Raw genomic sequence first — 19885 nt, forward strand, 5'->3', positions numbered from 1 at the left:
ACTGAATAGAGCTGCAGTTCTTTCAGTCGGGCAGCATAAGACATATTTTTGAGGCCCTTTATCCTTTTGGTGAGGAACTTTTGGGGCCTTTCCAGCTGCTGCAGGTGTCGGGTCAGATACATTCCGAATGGGGCATTGTACTCAATCATTGGTCTGATGAGTGATGAGTACAGGGGGACGATGACCTCCCTTGATCTAGATGTGAATCCCTTCATGATCAGGTGGGCAATGTAGAAGGTCTTCCTAACTACTTTAGCAACGTGAGTGTCAAACGATAGGTTACTGTCAACCTGGGTCCCCAGATCCCTGATCACTTCTGTGCTCAGTGGATTGCCACCTATATGGTAGCTAGGGGTAACCTTGTTTTTCCCGAAGGGTATGACTATGCATTTCTTGGCGTTTAAACTTTAGGCCATGGCTCTGGCACCAGTTATCTGTTTCTGTGAGACCCTTCTGAAGGATATCTGTGTCAAAAGTGTTTTCAACTATGGCGCCCAGTTTGTAGTCATCTGCAAACTTTGTCAGCCATAACCCTCCTGTATTTGCTTGTACTTCAGAAAAGTAGATGCCGAACAAGAGTGGGCCCAGGACTGAGCCCTGTGGGACACCACTTGTGACAGACTTTGAGTCTGACATGGCGCCAGCAACTCTGACCCTGTGGGTTCTGTCACTTAGCCAGTTTGCAACCCATCTAGTGATGTATGGGTTTACATTTAAGCTGATGAGTTTTTCAATGATACCTGAGTGGGGTATTGTGTTGAAAGCCTTTGCCAGGTCGAGGTAGGCTGTATGGACTGCCTTTCCCTCATCAATGGCCTTGGTGACTGTTTCGAAAAAGTCAACCAAGTTTAAAAGGCATGATCTGCCTTTGACAAAGCCAAACTGGGTTGGATCCAAAGTCTGCAAGTTCCCTATGTCTTTATTTATGAGTTCCATTATGATCCTCTCCATGGCCTTGCAGATCAGGCTTGTCAAGCTGATGGGACGGTAATTTCCAGGGTCGGTGGAGGCACCGCCTTTGTGGAGTGGGACCACAGCTGCTGTGCGCTTCTGCTTCGGGCTTCGTGGCAAGGAAGACTGAGGAAGTGATGTCAGCTGCCTCCTTTGGTATCGGACGCCCTGACATTTACAACTGATGGCAGTTGACATAATTTTTACTAACCTTTGGTATTCCGGCCAACTGAGGGCTACCGGGAGCCAGATAACCCATTTGTTAGGGCTGCAACAGTGAAACACGATAAACATCACCAAAGCTTTAGGTATGAGCCTGGAAGGAAGGGTGAGGTCCCTGGTCTATAAGGCTATGTAGAATGGACCTAGCAAACCCACTTCTGGCCCTAGAAGCCAAATCTAGTTTGTAATGCCTGGTACAGGTACGGACTGATGACACCAGGTAGCAGCTTCTAGGACAGAAGCATAGTCTACCCCCCCTCCGAAGAAAGCAACTGAAGAGGCAGCTGTCCTAGTGGAATGAGCCCTCACACTTTCAGACAGGTTTTACCATGAAAGGAGTAGCAAGCAGCAATAGCCTTAGACATCCATGAAGAGAGGGTCTGTTTACAAAATGCCTTCCCCAAGGCCCTTGGGTGAAAGGAGACAAACAGCTGATCAGACAATCTAATGGGTTTAGTCTTCACCAGATAATACCAGAGTTGTCTGCAGACATCTAGGGAATGTAGAGTTCAATCAGAGGAATTTAGAGGTTGAGGGAAGAAGACAGGAAGGTTAATGGTCTGATTCAAGGATAGCTCATTAACCACCATAGGCATGGAGGAAGGGTTAGTCCTGAGGGAAACCCTGTCTTTATGGAAGATGAGGTAAGGAGGGATGGCCATCAGGGCTTGAATTTCTGATACCCTCCTGACAGGTGCGAGGGCCACCAGCAGTACTGTTTTCCAGGTACATAGCTTCAGTGAAGTAGAGTGGACTGGCTCAAATGGAGGTAAAGTGAGTTTTTCCAGATCAAAATTTAGGTCCCATGTAGGAGGGATTGGCTTACGAGGGGGTCTGATATGGAGGACCCCTTTCAAAAAGAGTTTAACCTCTAATCTGGATGCCAGAGGAGGTACCAAAGGAAGACAAGCTGAAATGTCAAACAAGTGGACTTTAACAGAAGAGTACGTTAGTCTTGAGTATAGAAGCTCACACAAGTAAGAAAGGACCATGGGTACAGGAATGAGTAAAGGGTCTTGTTTTTTTCTTATGACACCACCTAGAGAATCTTTTCCATTTTGCCACGTAATTTCTCCTGGTACTGGATTTCCTGGCCTCTTCCAAGACACTGAGTATGTCCTCGGAGTATAGGTGCCTGAAGGGGATCAGAACCCTATCACCCATAAAGTGAGCCTGAGATTGCTCACCTGAGGGTGTACTAGGGCCCCCCTTGTCTTGTGTGAGTAGGTCTAGATGGTGGGGTAACCTGTGCTGATTGCCCTTGCCAAACAGGTGTACAAGGGGAAACCAATGCTGTCTTGGCCAGAAGGGAGTCACCAGCAGGATTTTTGGTTTGTCCTTCTGAATCTTCAGGAGGACCTTCTGAATCAGTGTGAAGGAGGGGAGACAAAGGTACAGCCCCACCCAAGAGAAAGAGAAGGCGTCTACTTTCCAAGCCTGGGGATGTGGATCCGTTGTACAAAACAGAGGCATCTGCTTGTTCTGGGAGGAGGCAAACAGGTCTGCCTGAGGAATACACCACTTGTGTAAATATCTAGGAACATTTCTCTGTGAAACATCCATTCCTGAGAGGGTGCAGAAGTTCTGCTGAGAGTGTCTGCCATTGCATTCTCTGTTGAAGGAATGTACACTGCTTGCAGGTGAATATGCAGAGTTAAGGCTACAGATGGCTAGGCTTCAAACAGCGTAAGACCTTGTCCCTCCTGCTTGTTTATGTACAAGACAGTCATATTGTCTGTGACTACTTTCAAGGTACCTGGTAGTAAGACTGGTTGGAAGAAATGTAGTGCTAAGTAAAGGGCCCTCATCTCTTTGATGATGATGTGGTCCCTTTGCCTGAGTGGAGACCTCTCCCTGCACTTTGCTTAGTTTTTGCTGGTGTTGTAAAACTGGCCCCCAGCACAGATCTGAAGCATCTGTGAAGATTTGCTGTGTGGGTGGGGGTAACTGCAAGGGTATGCCCTGATTGAAATTGATGGCTGTAATCCACCACTCTAACTCTTACTTTCAGGCATGGTAGAAAGGGGAGGGAGATATCCAGAGGATGAGAATGATTCCAACGCGTCTTTAATACCCACTAGATCCTCATGTGCAGCCTTGTCAGAGGAAGCACTGGTATCAAGGATGCCATGTGGCCCCAGACTCTCAGGAATTCTCTGGCTGAAAGTGTTTGAAGAGACAGAAGCTTCTGAAGGTAAAAAGTGAGGTCTTTTACCTTCTGGCAGGGAATGAAAGCTGCCATCTTGTTGGTACTTATCCTGCACCCTAGAAAGACTAGTTCTTTTGTAGGGGTCAGGTGGGACTTCTAGTCATTCACAGTGAACCCCAGGTCTGCCAGGGTTCTGCTCACCAGGTGTAGGTGATGTTGCAAGGTGTGAAGGTCCTGTTGAAGTACTAACAGGTCGTCTAGATATGGGTATATTTGAATGCCCTGTGTTCTGCGGTGGGCAATCACTGGTATTAGACACTTTGTGAACACCCTGGGAGCTGTGGAGAGCCCAAAAGGTAATTCAGAAAATTTAAAATGAAGGAACGTAATGAAAAATGCTGGAATTTCCTGTAGCAGGGGTGAACAGGAATGTGAAGGTAGGCATCCTTCAGATCCAGGGATACCATAAAAGCCTGGTAGGGAATGGGGGTCAACAGCAGTTGCAAGGTGAGCATTCTGATGGTGTGAACCTTGAGATAAAGGCTGAGTACAGACAAATCCAGAATTGGTCTCCAAGGACCAGGGAAACTAGAAAAGCCTGAGGAAACAGCAAAGGAAACAAGGTTTGAAAGGATAGCATCCAAAACGAAGGGACCTTCAAAAAAATGTTTAACTTTGAAAGACCTAGAATGGGTTTTCCAGGGGCCTTCTTTTCTGTGGATTAAGAATATTCTGGAGTAAAACTCCTTCCCCCTGTGAGGAGTTGAAAAATCTTGAATTGTTCCTTGAGCCAACAGGCCCTGAAGCACATCTGGAAAAAAGGGCAATTGTTTCTGAGGAACGCCCAAAAGGGGGGATTTAATGAAATGGTGAGCTACTTGGGAAGATGTCCCAAGCAAAGCAACAGCAGAGGCCTTCCCCTCAGAACCATGGAGCTCCGAAATAGCCTGACAGACTTGACAGAGAAGAGCCAAAACGTACCTATCCACGTGTGTCTAATAGTTAACAGCTCTAAAGGCTAGGATAGCAGAAGTATAACACCTTCTTACCCAGTCTCTCCACAGTTCTGCTATCTTTATCATATGGCAGCAATTTAATGGAAGGCAACAATCTGGAAGGCTTATCAGAAGTCACTGGCACCACAAAAGGGACAGCAGAGGGACACTCTAAACTTGCAGTCCTCTAGCACTTTATAAAAGCTATCAGGTTTTTTGGTAGCAGGGGGTTGAGAATCAGGAGCCGAAGAAGCAGTAGAAAAAGCATCTAGCAAGGCAGCAAGAACTGGAGGAACAACAGAGGGCCTAGAAGACTCCATTTGCAAAAGCTCATAGTACCTCTTCTGAACATCAGACACTTGAGCACAGTCCCAACTGTAACACTCAATCATTCTGGAAACAGTATCACCAAATAAAAACTCCTCAAAAGGAGAGTCATAACTAATACACTCTTCTTCCTCAGAGCCATAGTTCAGGGGCAAAGGAATCTGGGAGGAATAACTCGGGGACTCCATTAGAATCAGCATCCTCCTCCTCAAAAGAATCCTGTTCCCTAGGCCTCTTAAGAGGGGTAGAAGACCAGAGGGGAGCAAGAAAAGAAAAACCCTATGGAGGCTTGAGAGCCATCAGGGCACAGCAGAAGAATCAGACCAAGCTTTCTTGGCCTTATTTGTAGACAGCTGGCCCTCAAGCTGGGAAGATCCTTCCATGGTATCCTTAGCCAACAATTTAAGTAACTGGTTTTCACAATAAATCACTAGGAAAAAAATCTGACTCCTCAACATCTGAGGGACAAAGGACTGGCAAATCTCACAAGACATATGGTCTTGAGAAGTGCCTAAACTGAACAAATACTGCTGGTGATGATTTTTATGGGGACTCAGTCTCCTGCACTGGCATTTCCCATTTTTGGATGACATGAAACCCAACAACCAGATTACAAGGCAAATGTAAGGTAAATAAAATCAAAAACCCCAACAGGGCACTTATCTGAAAGCGTTAGAAACAGCAGACGAATGGGTGTTCAGACTGACGATCGAAGCTGTCGTTCGGACTGGTGGCAAAAGTTCTAAGGACGGTACGTCCAGACATCACCTTTATGCCCTACGCTGTGCACGGGGAGCATAAGTGTGACATATGGCGTACCCTTTACAACCAAAAAGCTTTGGTATACTGGCCGGAAAATGAGCTGCCCTTGGCAGGGGATCCCTATTGTAAAGAATATTGTAACAGTGATATAGAAAGACATCTACGCTTCCTAGAATAAAAGGAGCTACAGAAATTTCATAAATACATCTATGGCAAAAAGGGGTGAAACAATCAAAAAAATCCCATATATATGTATATATATATATATATATATATATATATATATATATATATATATATAGCCCTAGGGCATTTATAAGCCTAGCCAGAGTGTGTTTGGCTTTCGCCACCCATTTTAAATTAATTTTGCTATGCTCTTTTTCGAGGTTAGTATACTGTGCCTCTGTCTAACAGTGACACAGAAGTGATACCCGGGGTAAACCTACGATCTCCCATCCACTCATCAAGATTCCTCTTGAAGAGAGTCAATGAGGGACTCTGCCTAACCTGGACTGGGATTTTATTCCAGAGTGAAGGGAGCCTCTGGGTTATGAATCTGTCCCTCCAGCATGTCCTATTTATTTCTGTGCTGAGGTTCAAGTCTCTCGAGCGCGTAGCTCGATGGGATTTGGATTTTCTGAGGTGCAGCATGTCCATTAATTCCGGGTTGGACATGGCTTTATACGTCAGGCACAGATAGCTTCTGAGCAGGCGGTATGCCACTGAGTAGAGCTGGAGTTTCTTTAACCGGGCAGCATATGGCATCTGTTTGAGCCCTTTGATCCTCTTGGTGAGGTACTTTTGGGGTCTTTCCAGTTGCTGCAGGTGTCTGGTAAGGTACATCCCAAAAGGGGAATTGTACTCAATTATGGGCCTGATGAGGGATGAGTAAAGAGGCACGATGACCTCCCCTGATCTAGATGTGAATCCCTTCATGATTAGGTGGGCTATATAAAATGTTTTTCTAACCACTTTGGCCACGTGGTTGTCAAATGACAGATTGCTATCAACTTGGGTCCCCAGGTCCCTAATTACTTCTTCTGTACTTAATGGATTACCACCTATGTGGTAATTTGTGGGCACTTTGTTTTTGCCAAAGGGGATGACTATACACTTTTTGGCGTTTAGCTTGAGACCATGGCTCTGGCACCAGTTGTCTGTTTCTATAAGGCCCTTTTGGAGGATGCTTGTGTCGGCTGGAGAGTCGATTATGGCGCCCAGTTTGCAGTCATCTGAGAACTTGGTCAGGCACAGTCCTTCCGTGTTTGCCTGTACCTCCGAGAAATATATACCGAACAAGAGAGGTCCCAGGACTGAGCCTTGTGGGACGCCACTTGTAACTGGTTTGGAGTCTGACATGGCTCCAGCAATTCTAACCATGTGGGTTCTGTCCTTGAGTCAGTTTGCAACCCATCTAGTGACATAGGGGTTTATATTTAAGCTGGTGAGCTTATCTATAATGCCCGAGTGGGGTATTGTATCGAAGGCTTTTGAGAGGTCCAGGTAGGCTGTGTGGACCACCTTCCCCTCGTCAATGGCCTTGGTGACTGTTTCAAAGAAATCAACCAGGTTTAAGAGGCAGGATCTGCCCTTAACAAAGCCGAACTGGGTAGGATCCAGTGTCTGTAGGTCCCCAATATCTTTATTTATGAGGTCCATGATGACCCTTTCCATAGCTTTGCAGACCAAGCTAGTCAGGCTTATGGGGCGATAGTTTCCAGGATCCGTTGAGGCACCACCTTTGTGGAGTGGGACCACTGTTGCTGTACGCCACTCTTTGGGTACATATCCTGTAGTAAGGCTGAGATTGAACAGTAGTTTTATGTTTGGGTTTAGCTCTTCTTGGAGTTCATGTAGGACACAGCCTGGGACACAGTCTGGTCCCATTGATGCTGTGTTTTTTGCTTTGGAGAGGGCGGCTCTTACCTGAGCATCTGAGATGTCAGGGGGGCAGCACTCTGCTGGGACAGATATTCGTCCTTTTGGGGGGGGGGGGGGAGTTTGCGCTGAACCTGTCAGCTAGGATGTTGGCAATGTCTGTGGGTTCGGTGTATTTTTTGTCATTTTGGACTAATTCTGAGCATATATGGGAATTCCCACCTAGGTTCCCAACATAACTAAAGAAAACCTTGTGATTACTCTTAGTGTCCTGTTCAATTTTTCTCTCAAAGCTGGCCTTAGAAGATTTTATGAGTGCCCGCGTAGTTTTTTGCTAATACTGATCGGAGATGCCTTCCCTTTTTGGGATTTTGCTCTATCATGTAGTAGCTTCCTCCTTCTATTGTAGAGTATGTTTATGGCTGGGGTCCACCAGACAGGCAGTCTGCCTTTGGAGGATTGGGTCTTGGTTTTATTTGGGATTGCATGATCCATGCATTCCTGAAAGTGTTCATAGAATGCGTTTATAAAGGATTCTGCGGTCTGGGCCATATTTTCCACAGGCCCGGGGGCTTTGAAGGATTCCACCTCGGTTTTGAGGAGTGTGAAATTTGCTTTAGAGAAGTTTTTCACTGTGGTTTTCTGGGCAGGGGGTGGGGTCGGGATGTTAATATCCAGTGAGATTAGTTTATGGTCTGATCTTACCAGTGAGGGATACACTTCTGGTCTGGAGCATAGAGTCCCCATGTTGGTGATGATCAGGTCCAGTATGTTTTCCCCTCTTGTGGGAGTGGTAACAAGTTGTTCCATAGCATTTGAGTTTATAAATTCTAGGAACCTTTGGGCTAGGGTGTTCGAGCTAGTGTAATGCTCCCAGTCTATGTTTGGGTAGTTGAAGTCGCCCAATATAATGGCGTTTGGAGAGACCTTCATATTTTCCAGTGTTCTCAAGAAGGCCGAGTGGGGTTCCTGGGTTTGGGAGGGTGGTCTGTAGCAGGCTATAAACTGGAAGGCAGTTTTACCCACTGTTAGTTGCACATGGATAGTCTCTGATGCTTCGTGCTGTGCCACCAACCTGGAGGTGTGGGTATCTTTGACGAATATTGATACTCCTCCTCCTTTTGTGGTTTGGTCCAAGTTTTGGGGCCGAAAAGCATGGTATGAGGTATAACCTGGTAGTGCTGGGGTGCTCTCGGAAGCCTTGAACCAGGTTTCTGTTACTGCACAGATATCTATGTTCTCCATGCTAAGGAGAGTTTCGAGTGCGTGCATCTTGAGGTTTAGACTTCTGGCGTTGAGTAGCATTACTCTTAGTTTCTTATCCCTTGTGATACCTATGGAGGTGGGTTTGTCTTTTGAGCCTTGCCTAAAAAAGGCACTATGGGGGTAGCAAGAGCCTTTGCCAATATCCGAAAGCCCAGGGGTGAGAGGTGCAAGCCATCCCTAGCGAACCATCGTGGCTTGTCGAGCATGTCATCCCAGGCTGACAGGCACTGGATCCCCTTTGAATGACACCAACACTTAAGCCAATTGTTGAAATTGATCATCTTGTCTTCATATTGTGGCATCATTCTTGGTGAGGGTAAGATGCTACTCAAGGTCAGGGTCATACCGGCCTGGCTACATGCTCAGAGAGCTCCTCTATGTCTCTTTTTATGTAGTCCAGGTAGGTGCGTCTCAGGTCATTCACACCAGCATGGACTATGACTGAGTCGTATTTGTACTTGCCTTGGAGTGACCTGAGTGCGTGTGTTATGTGGCGGATCCTAGCACCCGACAGGCAGCTCACTGTGACCTTCTCCTTGTTCAGCCTGGTGAGCGGGACGTCAGTGTGCCTGACGATAGAGTCACCTATTACAAGTGTATCAGATGTGTTGTTTAGCCTTAAGGACTGTGACTGTTCGGCACACTGGCTTTGTGAGCTATGTGTTGCACGTGTTTTGTTTTGGGGTAGCGATTGCTTGGGTGTCTGCTTTGGAGGTCTCTGCTGCTTAGGCAGATTTTTATTTAGAGCCTCCGAGTATGTTTTTGTGTGTTTATGTGTTTGGTTTGCTGTCGTGGTAGGTCTATGTGAGACTGGAATTGTAGTGAGTGTGGTTTCCTTCTCCTCCTGACTGGTTACGCCAGTACTGAGTTGAGAGAGCTTAGCCTCCAGTTTGGCTATATGGTTGCATCTCTCACATGTGTTGGAATTTGTTGGGAGGAGGAGAGGGTTGTCTGTGTACATGAGGCAGTAGTAACATTGCCTCAAGATTCCCAGATTCACCAGCTGGACCGGAGAGGAGATTGACAACTGACCTTTGGACATGCTAGAATAGTATTGGAAATTCCTTTATAATTGAAAACAAGGGCCAATGGGGAACAAGGTACTCAAGGGGAGTTTGTGAGGGTGTAGTGTTTTTAATTTTTTAGTGCTGACTTAGTGAGCAAGTGCCAGGTAACTTAAATGCAATGCGTTACAGGTAACTTAAATGCAAAAACGACAAACAGTAACTTTCTTTCAAGTGAAACAAGGAAATAAGTACAGTAAGCAATGCAGATATCACTAGGGATCCACAGAAGCGCTGAAAAGCCGCGTTTTAGGTGGAATTAGCGTTTCAGGGAAATAACAAGCAAACAAACAACAAGCATACAAACAAAGCTAGATTCAGCAGGCCTGGATCTAGTCTATGCTACAGCAAACAAGGTGTACCAATTTCAGTAAGAAACAGTTCAAATATGCAGGCACTATAAGCCTTTAACCAGAAATTCCCAGCTCAGAAGGGCAGAGTCCAGCCTCTCCTCCCACAAGAGTGCAGACCACGAACCTTCTTAATGTAAAATAACTGGCCTGAAGCCCAAGTATATATGAGAGTACAATATATTTATTACAAAGGCATGAGTGATGAGAGCTGGAGAGTCGTCTGTACACTACTACAAAATAAACATTTCAGAAATCCACTGGCACCAGCTCAGACATGCAAATACTGAGACACACTGCCATGAAACATCAGAAGAAAATAAATTCTTTACTTCTTTTTTCCTTTTAAACTAGAAATAAGAGCAAAGGCTGTTCGCAAAAATCAGTGAGCAAACCTCTTATGTACAATCACTTGTGAGTGACTGTTGAGCTTTTCTCCCCCCATAAGGCTGAATTAGTTGTGTATCAGAGACTTGTTTCCATGTGATGGAGCAACCGAAAAGTTTGTATGCACAAGTAGCAAGGGTGAGGGCTGCCGAACATTTGCCTCCCTTGCAAAATTGATTTTTTTTTCAGTGTTGTTCATTTTCCAAAGTTGTTTACATTCATACAATATTGCTTTTTTGGGATTAGAATTAAGATGACCACAAAAGAACTTACAGCTTCTGAATTAGCTAAAACAAGCTGCATCCATTGGTAAATGTTCCAATGGTGACAAACAATAGTTCTCAACAAACTGTTAAGGCAAATGCTTGAGATGTTATAGGACTCGCATCTTGAAATAGTAAAGTGCAAATGAAAAACCAAGGGATATAAATGTATCTGCAAAGTCCAACTCAAATAGCCCAGTACTGGCTCACTTGTGCCACCTGCAATGCTTTCAATTAAAAAAAAAAAAAAGAGACATTTGCATGCTCAAAACCACTTCAATGAAGCACTACTATACAGACAGGGGCTTCCTATAAGAAGAAAACTTGATATTGCGAGCTCAGACACTTCAGAAAGCAAGATGCAAATTCTCTCTCTCTGACACACACACACACACAAACACACACACACACAATTCTAAAACACATTGCTGCATTTGTAAGTGTTTTTGCAGGAAGGCTTCGCTCTTCCAATACCCAAGTGCGCACACTTTTACTGAAGAAGCATTAAAAGTCCGAAAGCTCAGTACCTTATTTAGTATACTACGGACTTCATTTGCAAAGTCTCGAGAGCAGACCTCCAGGTGAAAAATTTTCCCACAGTTTGCAACGCAGGCTCCTAAAAGCTGTGGAAAAAACAGACACAAAATAAATTAAGAATTAAAATATTTAAGAACAATTTTTTCATGATTCATTATTTTAAAAATACAAATCACTGTCATACAAATACTGTAACAAAGTATAATTCTTACACAATCACTCATAACTCAGGTTTAGCATACAACAAACGACAAATACAACAGTTATACAACTACAACGGATGAAAACTTTCAAAAGGCAAACTTTCTTTCTTTTGCTATTTCAAGCAAGCAAAGAAGTAAACTGATTATTTTACAAGTCCTGGTCCTAGCATTAGTTACTGGAAAAGAACACATCAGTTCACTTAGCATTTTAATACTTTGCTAACAATTTTTAAGCTGTTTACAATACAACAAAAAATGACTGATCTAGTAGTCCATTTAATATTCTTTATGAATGTGGTTGCTAAACTCACTTGCATTTTTCGCTCATTCATTCCCATCAATGTATCATGTTTACACCTCTAGTTGGCAGTCTAGGGTATGTATGTACCATTGTGGCCTAGTGGTACAGAAAAGTCCTCCAAACTACAGTGGATATAAAAAGTGTACACACCCCTGTTAAAAATGCCATGCTGGAGAAACAGATGCATTACCAACAAGGCTTCTACTGCTCTGGAATAAGCTTCACATTCATGTAAAACACAGCACTTCCCTGGCCCAATTCAAACAAAGTCTGGACAAACAGGTGGCAAAATACAATTTTTTTCCCCTGGGGTGACTGACACCTATGTCTGTGCTGGAGACAGGGTGCTGATGTCCTACAAAACTGCAAGTTGAGTAATTCCTATCTATATAAGGGAAAAGTAACACTTGGGAATTCTGTTTGGCTAGGCTTAAAAAGATCCCCAGGCTGTTAACCTCCTATCTTTCTATGTTTATGTGAAATATGGCCAGACTACTTAAAGGAAACCTGCATAAACCCCTTAACCCTCTAACTTGTAAAGGATTCACCCCTAACCAGATTCTTAAATGAAGAAGCGTGCTTATGAAGTGTATCTGTGTTTCGAAGAACTGATGACATAAAAAATGACAAACTGTGGGGTAGCTCAGGCTTACTTACAGGAGCAATGATGCAACCTGCACTTCAGTACACTATTGGGGAGGAGCGGGAGATTGCCTTCCCTCCTTACACAATAAGGCGATTTTTGTTCATGAGGACAGCAATATATAGTAAAGTTTACGTTTAAGAAAATATGTAATCATCTCTCTGTTGACAATGTTTATTAGAACAGTTTGCACCTCTTTACAGAGCTTCCCTTAATATTTATACAATGGCAGCAACATCTGTTGAATCTAACAAAAGCAGCTCATAATTCCAATTGCATTTACTGAATGTTCTCTAAATTACACAAAGTGCTTACAAACACTACTCAAATACTAATCTGTACTCAAAGTCAACAGCTTTTACAGAAACTAGATGCTTATATAGGTACTCTGCAGGCAGTATGAACTCCTGATTCACTTGTGAATATTCCTGTATTAGTTTCCATTAAGGAAAACTTACGGATGTCCAAACATATTAGATATGATATAAATACTGTTGCACCTCTTCTCTAATACTTCCTGAAGGATTTCAACACTTAAGATTAGATTTTAATGTCATTCCTACCATTTCTAATGTCACCACTCAAGAGCAGTTTTAAACTTGAGATCCTCCTGCTAATGAAAAGCAGCTCACTTTCTTCTACTACACCCTCGTCTCACCCCTAAAGTTAAATTTTCTTCTAATTAAATATGATCAACTATTCTGTATGAAAATTAATACACAATTACAGCAATTAAACAAAGCAAAAGTTGTGCATCTCTTGTAGAGCTATACTTTCTTGAGCTTTGTACTCTTAGAAGGATCTGGCAGACTTGTCCAGGATTGGGGAGAGGCAGATAGTGATCCAGAAACAGGACCCCCACCACCACCATGTTACGTTTCACTTAAAATACCAGACAGCACGGTCCAGAAAACGGATACCAGAACCCATCTCTACAATCAAGCATGAGGGTGGCATTCACCTACATGAACCAGCACTACAGACTCACATCCTCAATGCACTCTAAGGGGTTTTGGTAAACAATTTGCAACTCAAAAGTGATTGGAAGGGCAGTGCCCTGGCTGCTCTCAGTAACGGCTGACAAATGCTGACCATGAAAGGGAACACTAGTGGAAGAAAAACGGAATATATCACGAACTCCTGAATCTGGTGGATATTCCATCTTAAGAGGCAGTGCCTGAAAGAAGTAACGATACTGGAATACCTTTCTGTAGATCAGATCACTACAGCTCTGCAGTGCCAAAGCTGTTAAAGTAGATAAGATCCTAGCAAGTCTATAACTGCCTTGGCATCCTCCAGTAGGGGCTGGAGATTGTCACTGGGAGTAGGGAACTCTGCTCTGGCCTGCCAGGCATGTTACCACCACAATCTTCATCAAGACAAGAAGATTAGAAAAAAGAAGAATTCATGGATTACGTTCCTCAAAAACAACTGAAATCCCAGTCAAGTTTCACAGGCTTATACCACTAGGCAAACTGTGCTCAATATAATTACAAAAAATAAAATTTAGAATATAGGCAATTAACCGAACATAAACAGCCGGTCATGTTGATCTTGTGTGCGTGTGCATTACATATGGATACATATATCACATAGACACGCATACATACACACACATATCATAACAGTAGATGTACATTTTCACTGCTGCAGTAGCCTTAGTCTACTAGGGGTTCTATCCAGCTCAAGGTACAAGAACCAGCCAGCTTCATACTTCACAAAGTTCTAGCTCCCTCCCATACCTACACTCAGCTGTCTGACTGCTGATTTATCTCCAAGGGGCTAGTCAGAGTGTAGGCAACTTCAAGATTTCTTTGATGGGGACGGCAGGGGGGGGGGGGCAGAGATAGACAGGGATTACTCATCCTTAACCTCTAAAAGACAAACAGTAATAAATAACTTTATATCCCAGCAGGACACCTTTAGAAAAGTGGTTTTGGTTTTGTTTGCAACTATACAAAGAAATAGAGGAAAGGAAGATGCATGCAGCTACTGAAGCAGGAATTCGAACAGACTGTTATGGCAAGTGCAACTTGTACAATTGCACTATGCTCGTCATTCTCACTGCTGCACAAGCCCTGGGTTATTTGCGTTTATGACCAATGCCTATACAACCTGGAAGGAGGAAGGATAAGGGTCCAGAAGTCCCTAGAGAATGGCCCTGGCAAGCCCAGATCTGGACTTGGAAAGGTATCCATTTGTAATGCTTCATAAAAGGAAGAGCACAGGACAATGCAGTTGCTGCTAGAATGCTTTCGTCCACCCCTTTCCAGTATGTCATCATAGAAGCCAAGGCTCTAGTAAATGTGCCTTGATATGCCTGGAACAGATTTTCTATGCTGGGAGTTAAAAAAAGCAATAGCTGAGGACAACCAAGTCAAAACAGTCTGTTTTGACATGGGTTGTCCCTCCTTTGTCCCATCATAAAAATAAATGCTTGATTTTTTTTATAAAGGACTTAGTTCTGTCAAGATAGTACTTGATCTGCCTATGTACTTCGAGGATGTAGAATCTTTTCTACCTGGGTCTGAGGATCTGGGCAGAGCTCGGGAAGATTGAAGTCTTGATTTAAAGTCATTTCTGAAAGAACTTTGGGCATAACTGAGAGATTTGTTCTTAATGTGACCCTGTCTTATGGAAGACCGGATATGGTTTACCCCACCATGACAGCTTTCAACTCAGATCCTCTTCTTGCAGAGTGACAAACACAAAATACACTCCTCTCCCTCAGGAAAACACTGTCCATAAACATCAAATCCAACTGGATCCTAGTCAACATGAAAAAGGTTTAAATTCTGGTACCTCGGCCTTTCGCATTTTTTGGAATAATTATATGCATCAAAACTTTTAGTATGTAGTTAATTAGCATTCATAGGATTTTTTATGTTGTTTTGTATGTTTCTGCCTTTTGCAGTCAGAGTCCAGTCTTCCACCCCTTCTAGACCTTATCCGAAGGGTCAAATGTGGGGAAAGATGTGGTTTCAGAAATCCCAAAGAGCTTTTCCAGACAAACATGGTGAACATTCCTTCATGGGCAGAGTAGGTAATAATGGAAGACTAAGGCCACGTGGCAGAGGAGTCCGAAAATCAGGGTAACAGAGAATCCTTCTTCGGTAAGCCTTTTCAGTACTGAAAGGAGGCCTGCCTGTCCCACTGTGGAGGCAATCGGGGGTTGCTTATCTTTGTACCCAGATACTTGGCTAAAATATAACAAAAGACAAGTGGATACAAAGCATCATATCCAGAGACTACTAAATACCCTTTTCCATGCCACCCCCAAAAAGCAAAAGGATCCCGGACATTCCATCCAGTCACAGGGATCAAGCAACCGTAGAAATTCAGAAGTTGCTAGGAAAAAAAAAAGTCATCTAGTCAGTCCCTGCAGACCAGATAGGATCCGGGACTTACTCAAGGTTCTTCTGGGTTCCAAAAAACAGGGACTGTAGACCAATTTTAGATTTTAGAAGACTGAACAAATCAGTAAAAAAGACAAAGTTCCAGACGGTCGCACTGCAGTCAATACTTCCCTTTCTGGGAAAAGACAATTTGATGTGCTCTACAGACCTCCAGGATGCGTACTAACACATAAAAATGGACAGGCCATCCAGGAATTACTTGTGCCTTCGGCTAGGATCCAGTCACTACCAGTTTTGAGCTCTGCCCTTTGGCCTCTCTACAGACCCCAGAGTGTTCACCAAATGTATAGCAGTGGTCACAGCTCACCTGAGGCGTTCACAATTCCGAGTGATTCCATAGCTAGACGACTGACTCCTATCTGCCACCACCAAGCATCCACTAATACAAGAAAAAGACACCACCTTACAGCTTTTTGCCCATTTGGGGATTACTATAAACTACGAAAAATCTGCCTTACTGCCATCTCAACATATCGTTTTTATAGGAGCAGATTTAGGCACTTCTACAATGACGGTAAAGCTTCCAATAGAAATTATACATGCCCTTCGAGCACAAGTGTTAGATCCCCTGTGCAGAACAAAAGCTCAAGCAAGGGAACTACTGAAAATACTGTCCACGATGGCAGCAACAATCAGATCAGAGTCCTCGAACACAGAATCCCCTTCAAAAAGTAAACCAAGGGTGGAAGCACCTGAGTTACTATAACCCAGGTATTCTCCCTGTAACCAGCTGCCTGATGCATGGATCTATCAACAGCAACCATTTTAGATGGCAAGCCAGTATGCTGCCCTGCCATGTGGAGGGGCCTTCTGTCTCCTTTAAGCATACAGTACACTAGTGAGAGAATCCATGGGGGGTGGGGTGGGAGAGTAGTACCAATACACCCTTGACTTCCCCGCAACTAAAGGGTTCCTCTCTCCTGTACCTGAAGCAGGCAATGGTACAGCCCTGGAGGGTCTGTCTGACCCTTGTCATGCACAGTTTTGATACTATGACGACCCCAGTGGACCACAGAAGCCGAGAGGTCCGATAGCCTACCCAAAACTAAGGCTACTGAGGAGTCACAAGCTGTAGGCTGATGCATATTTTTTGATGTATTCTTTCATGTTTTAGGTGCAGAAGGGGAAGATAGTGGGGGGGGGGGCATGAGCCCAAGTCAGGTGATAAGAAACTAGCCAACTCAATACAAAATAATAACTGCCTTGTCAACCCAGTAAAAAGATGGACAAATTCCAATATTCTCCTTCTAGATCTGAAGACTATTTCTGTAAGGATACTATTCTGAAGCCTGTACAGAGAAAATGACATTATTTTCAGCAACAGTTCAAAGCATAAAATACATGTACCTAAGTCCCCTAATTTTGTAAAAAAAGGGTTAGTTTCAGTCCAAACAAACTGATACAGCCTAAAACAGTATTAGGAAACAAATAAATCAAACTGATGAAAAATTCCTGTCAGAAATGTTTAACATACAGAATGGCACCATAAATCACAATTTAAATGAAAAAAATCATTTAAAATACTGTAATCCAACGCAAACAGCAGAATTTATAACTTCAAAGGAAAAAATGCAATTTCAGCAAGTTTTCCTGTCAAAGCTTTTAATCAACAGGCCTTACTGTGTAGTCAAAGTAAAAACAGAAGCATATACAAAATTTCTTATCAGAAACAGTCAATGCAGCAGAATACACTATTCAAGCACTGACAGAAAAGGCAGAGGGAAGAAATACAACCCAAAAGCATTTCTTATCTGAGCTCTGCAGCTAGAATTCCAAAAGACAAGGTAAATAACACAAGATCTATCTCTGAATGTGGCATAAGACAACTGAATGGGTCTTGTCTGTCAGTATGCCCTGGTCCTGCAAGGTAGTTGTCCCTTCTCACTCAGACAGGCAGTGGGAGGAGTTATGGGCTTTCACAGATTGCCACAGGGAGGTTAGAAAGACACTTCTAACCATATGCCAAGTAAGGTAGTGTTATTTATTGAACATCAGACATGATTAAAACCCCGTGGCTTCTTTCACCTGGTGAAACCACCCTACAGGCCCTACAACAGCATGCCTTGTATGAAGGGACCTACTACATCCTCCTGTTCTGAGAAAAGTGTAATAACCTACATCCTGGGTACAGCTTCGAGCTGAAGTCTGTAAACTTGTGATACGTTGCTTAGACTTCACTTGTCATTGATACTCTGTTCACTTACGGCAGAAAATGGTCAGACAGCCTCCACTCTTGAGATTGCTGGGAAGACAGAAAGATGGAGCTGGGGTGTCTGCAGTTGTGGGGAGAGATGTGGTATACAGTCACTCTATTGTGGATGGGCCTTAAAGGTCCGATGACTCCGTTTTTCATCAGTCTCTCACTTTTCCTTCTGAGCAGTTTCCCTCTCTTTTTGGCCACTTACCTTTCCCTTGCCTCTGACAGTAAAACCATTGATTACCAAGATGATTATTGCTATAATTACAAAAAGGGAGATGGAACAGTTGTTTGATGGCTTCTAGTCTTCCACTTCTCCTCCTGTTTCTTAAGACATTATTGAGATGAGGCCTGAAACAGCATCTACTTACCAAAAGGGGCACTGTTGAGTTGTAAATAGACACTATGACAGGGACTGAAAATTCACACTGGCATGTCCACTTCTAACAGACCCCATCAGAGAAACCCTGTTTGCTGCACCCATAACAGTCTACCTGCATTTGATAACATGTCTGCCCATATGCATAACATTTGTGACATCAGACAAGTTCTGGGCTCTGAAGGCTAAAGTTGTTGAGGATCCTTGACAGCCTTGGGAAGGGTGTTCTACTCTGGAGGCAGTACTGCTACCTTAGCAGAAGCCACTAGCACTAAACTAGCCCTGAATCTTCAACAGGATTTTTGTACAGGAACATGAGATTCCTGGACCCTATGAAAACAGTCAAGACCTTTTAAAAGCAGGGAATTTAGGGACTGGACCCAGGAATGAAGCTTGAAAGGCATCCTGAAGGGCTTACAGAACTGGACAAACAGAGAGAGAGAGAGAGGCAAACAGAAAGAAAGAGACAGACTTAGGACGGCCCAGTTCCACAGACTTCATCTCTCTTTTCTGAGATGATGACAACTCTGGATTGCTAATTTAAGTGTTTTCTCATCAATACTAAATACAATTCTTCCTCACCCACAAAAATTATTCTCTCCTGGAGATGTCTCTCTTGGTCTCGCTCGCTCTCTCTCTCTCTCTCTCTCTCTCTCTCTCTGCAAAATAATCATCAGCCTGTAAAGGAAGCTGGGAAATGCTTGGGTGAGAAGGATGTACCATGCCGCAGAGGCTGTGAGATGGTACACATCTGTTGATCAGATGCAAGATCACTGGTGAACAGCCTACCACCAGGGATTGATAGGCAAAGTGAAGAGATGCACCTAAGGGCGGGCACCCTTTTTTTTTGCTGGGACATTCACAGAAGTCTGATTCTGCCATTCAACAAACTTTGCCCAGGTACAACTGGAATTGTGACTTCTAATGGTCTTTCTGTTAAAACAAGCACAGACAGAGCAAGTGGGCAGATGGCATGGGCAGGCCTTAAACAGCATTCTTATTGTGTATTAAAATCTTTCTAAGGAATCTGTGTGTATTAAAATCTTTCTAAGGAATCTGTCTGTTACACAAATCCAGAGTAACTTTATCCTAGGCGTGCATGCTTTTTGCTTGAATATAAGTTAGCAAACTGTTGACTAACCAAAATAAAACAGACTAACAATACTTTATGGCAAAGAGCATAAAAACTCTACCCAGCTGTGTACTTCACTGCCAAGAATGGAAGCATACATCTAGCATGATGCTGGACTGACAAACAGCAGACTTGTTCACTCAAAGTTCACCAACTGCTGCAAAAAAAAAAGCTGGTGTGGGCTGATGCCACTTTTATACCAGAAAAATGCAGATGTCCCAGGGAAGGTGGAGTCAACCCAACTGGAGAGAAGGAAGATTCATCAACTCTGGAAGACTGGACATCTGGACTCTGCCTGCATCTTAAGTCCAACAGTGATGCACATCAGGACCAACAATGATGGACAGAAAACAAAACTAATAAGACATAACTACACACACAATCTCAGCTCAGTACAGCAACATTCAAGTGAACAAAAAAACTCCTAACAAGTAAACACATGCAAAAAAGCTAGTCTATCACC

At 43.6% G+C, this 19885-nt stretch overlaps 1 protein-coding gene across 1 annotated transcript in view; it reads right to left on the reverse strand.

Annotated features, from left to right (window-relative positions):
* STAM2 (signal transducing adaptor molecule 2) overlaps positions 1 to 19885 on the reverse strand; it is a gene marked incomplete in the record, with an annotated part of 1442819 nt that overhangs the window by 1042565 nt on the left and 380369 nt on the right. The window contains 1 exon segment of the mRNA XM_044074901.1: positions 11142 to 11237. Coding sequence (XP_043930836.1) covers positions 11142 to 11237 — 96 coding nt within the window.

Source organism: Protopterus annectens, chromosome 6.part0 (genome assembly GCF_019279795.1).
Source record: "Protopterus annectens isolate FY-2018-M chromosome 6.part0, PAN1.0, whole genome shotgun sequence".
Lineage (NCBI taxonomy): Eukaryota > Metazoa > Chordata > Ceratodontiformes > Protopteridae > Protopterus > Protopterus annectens.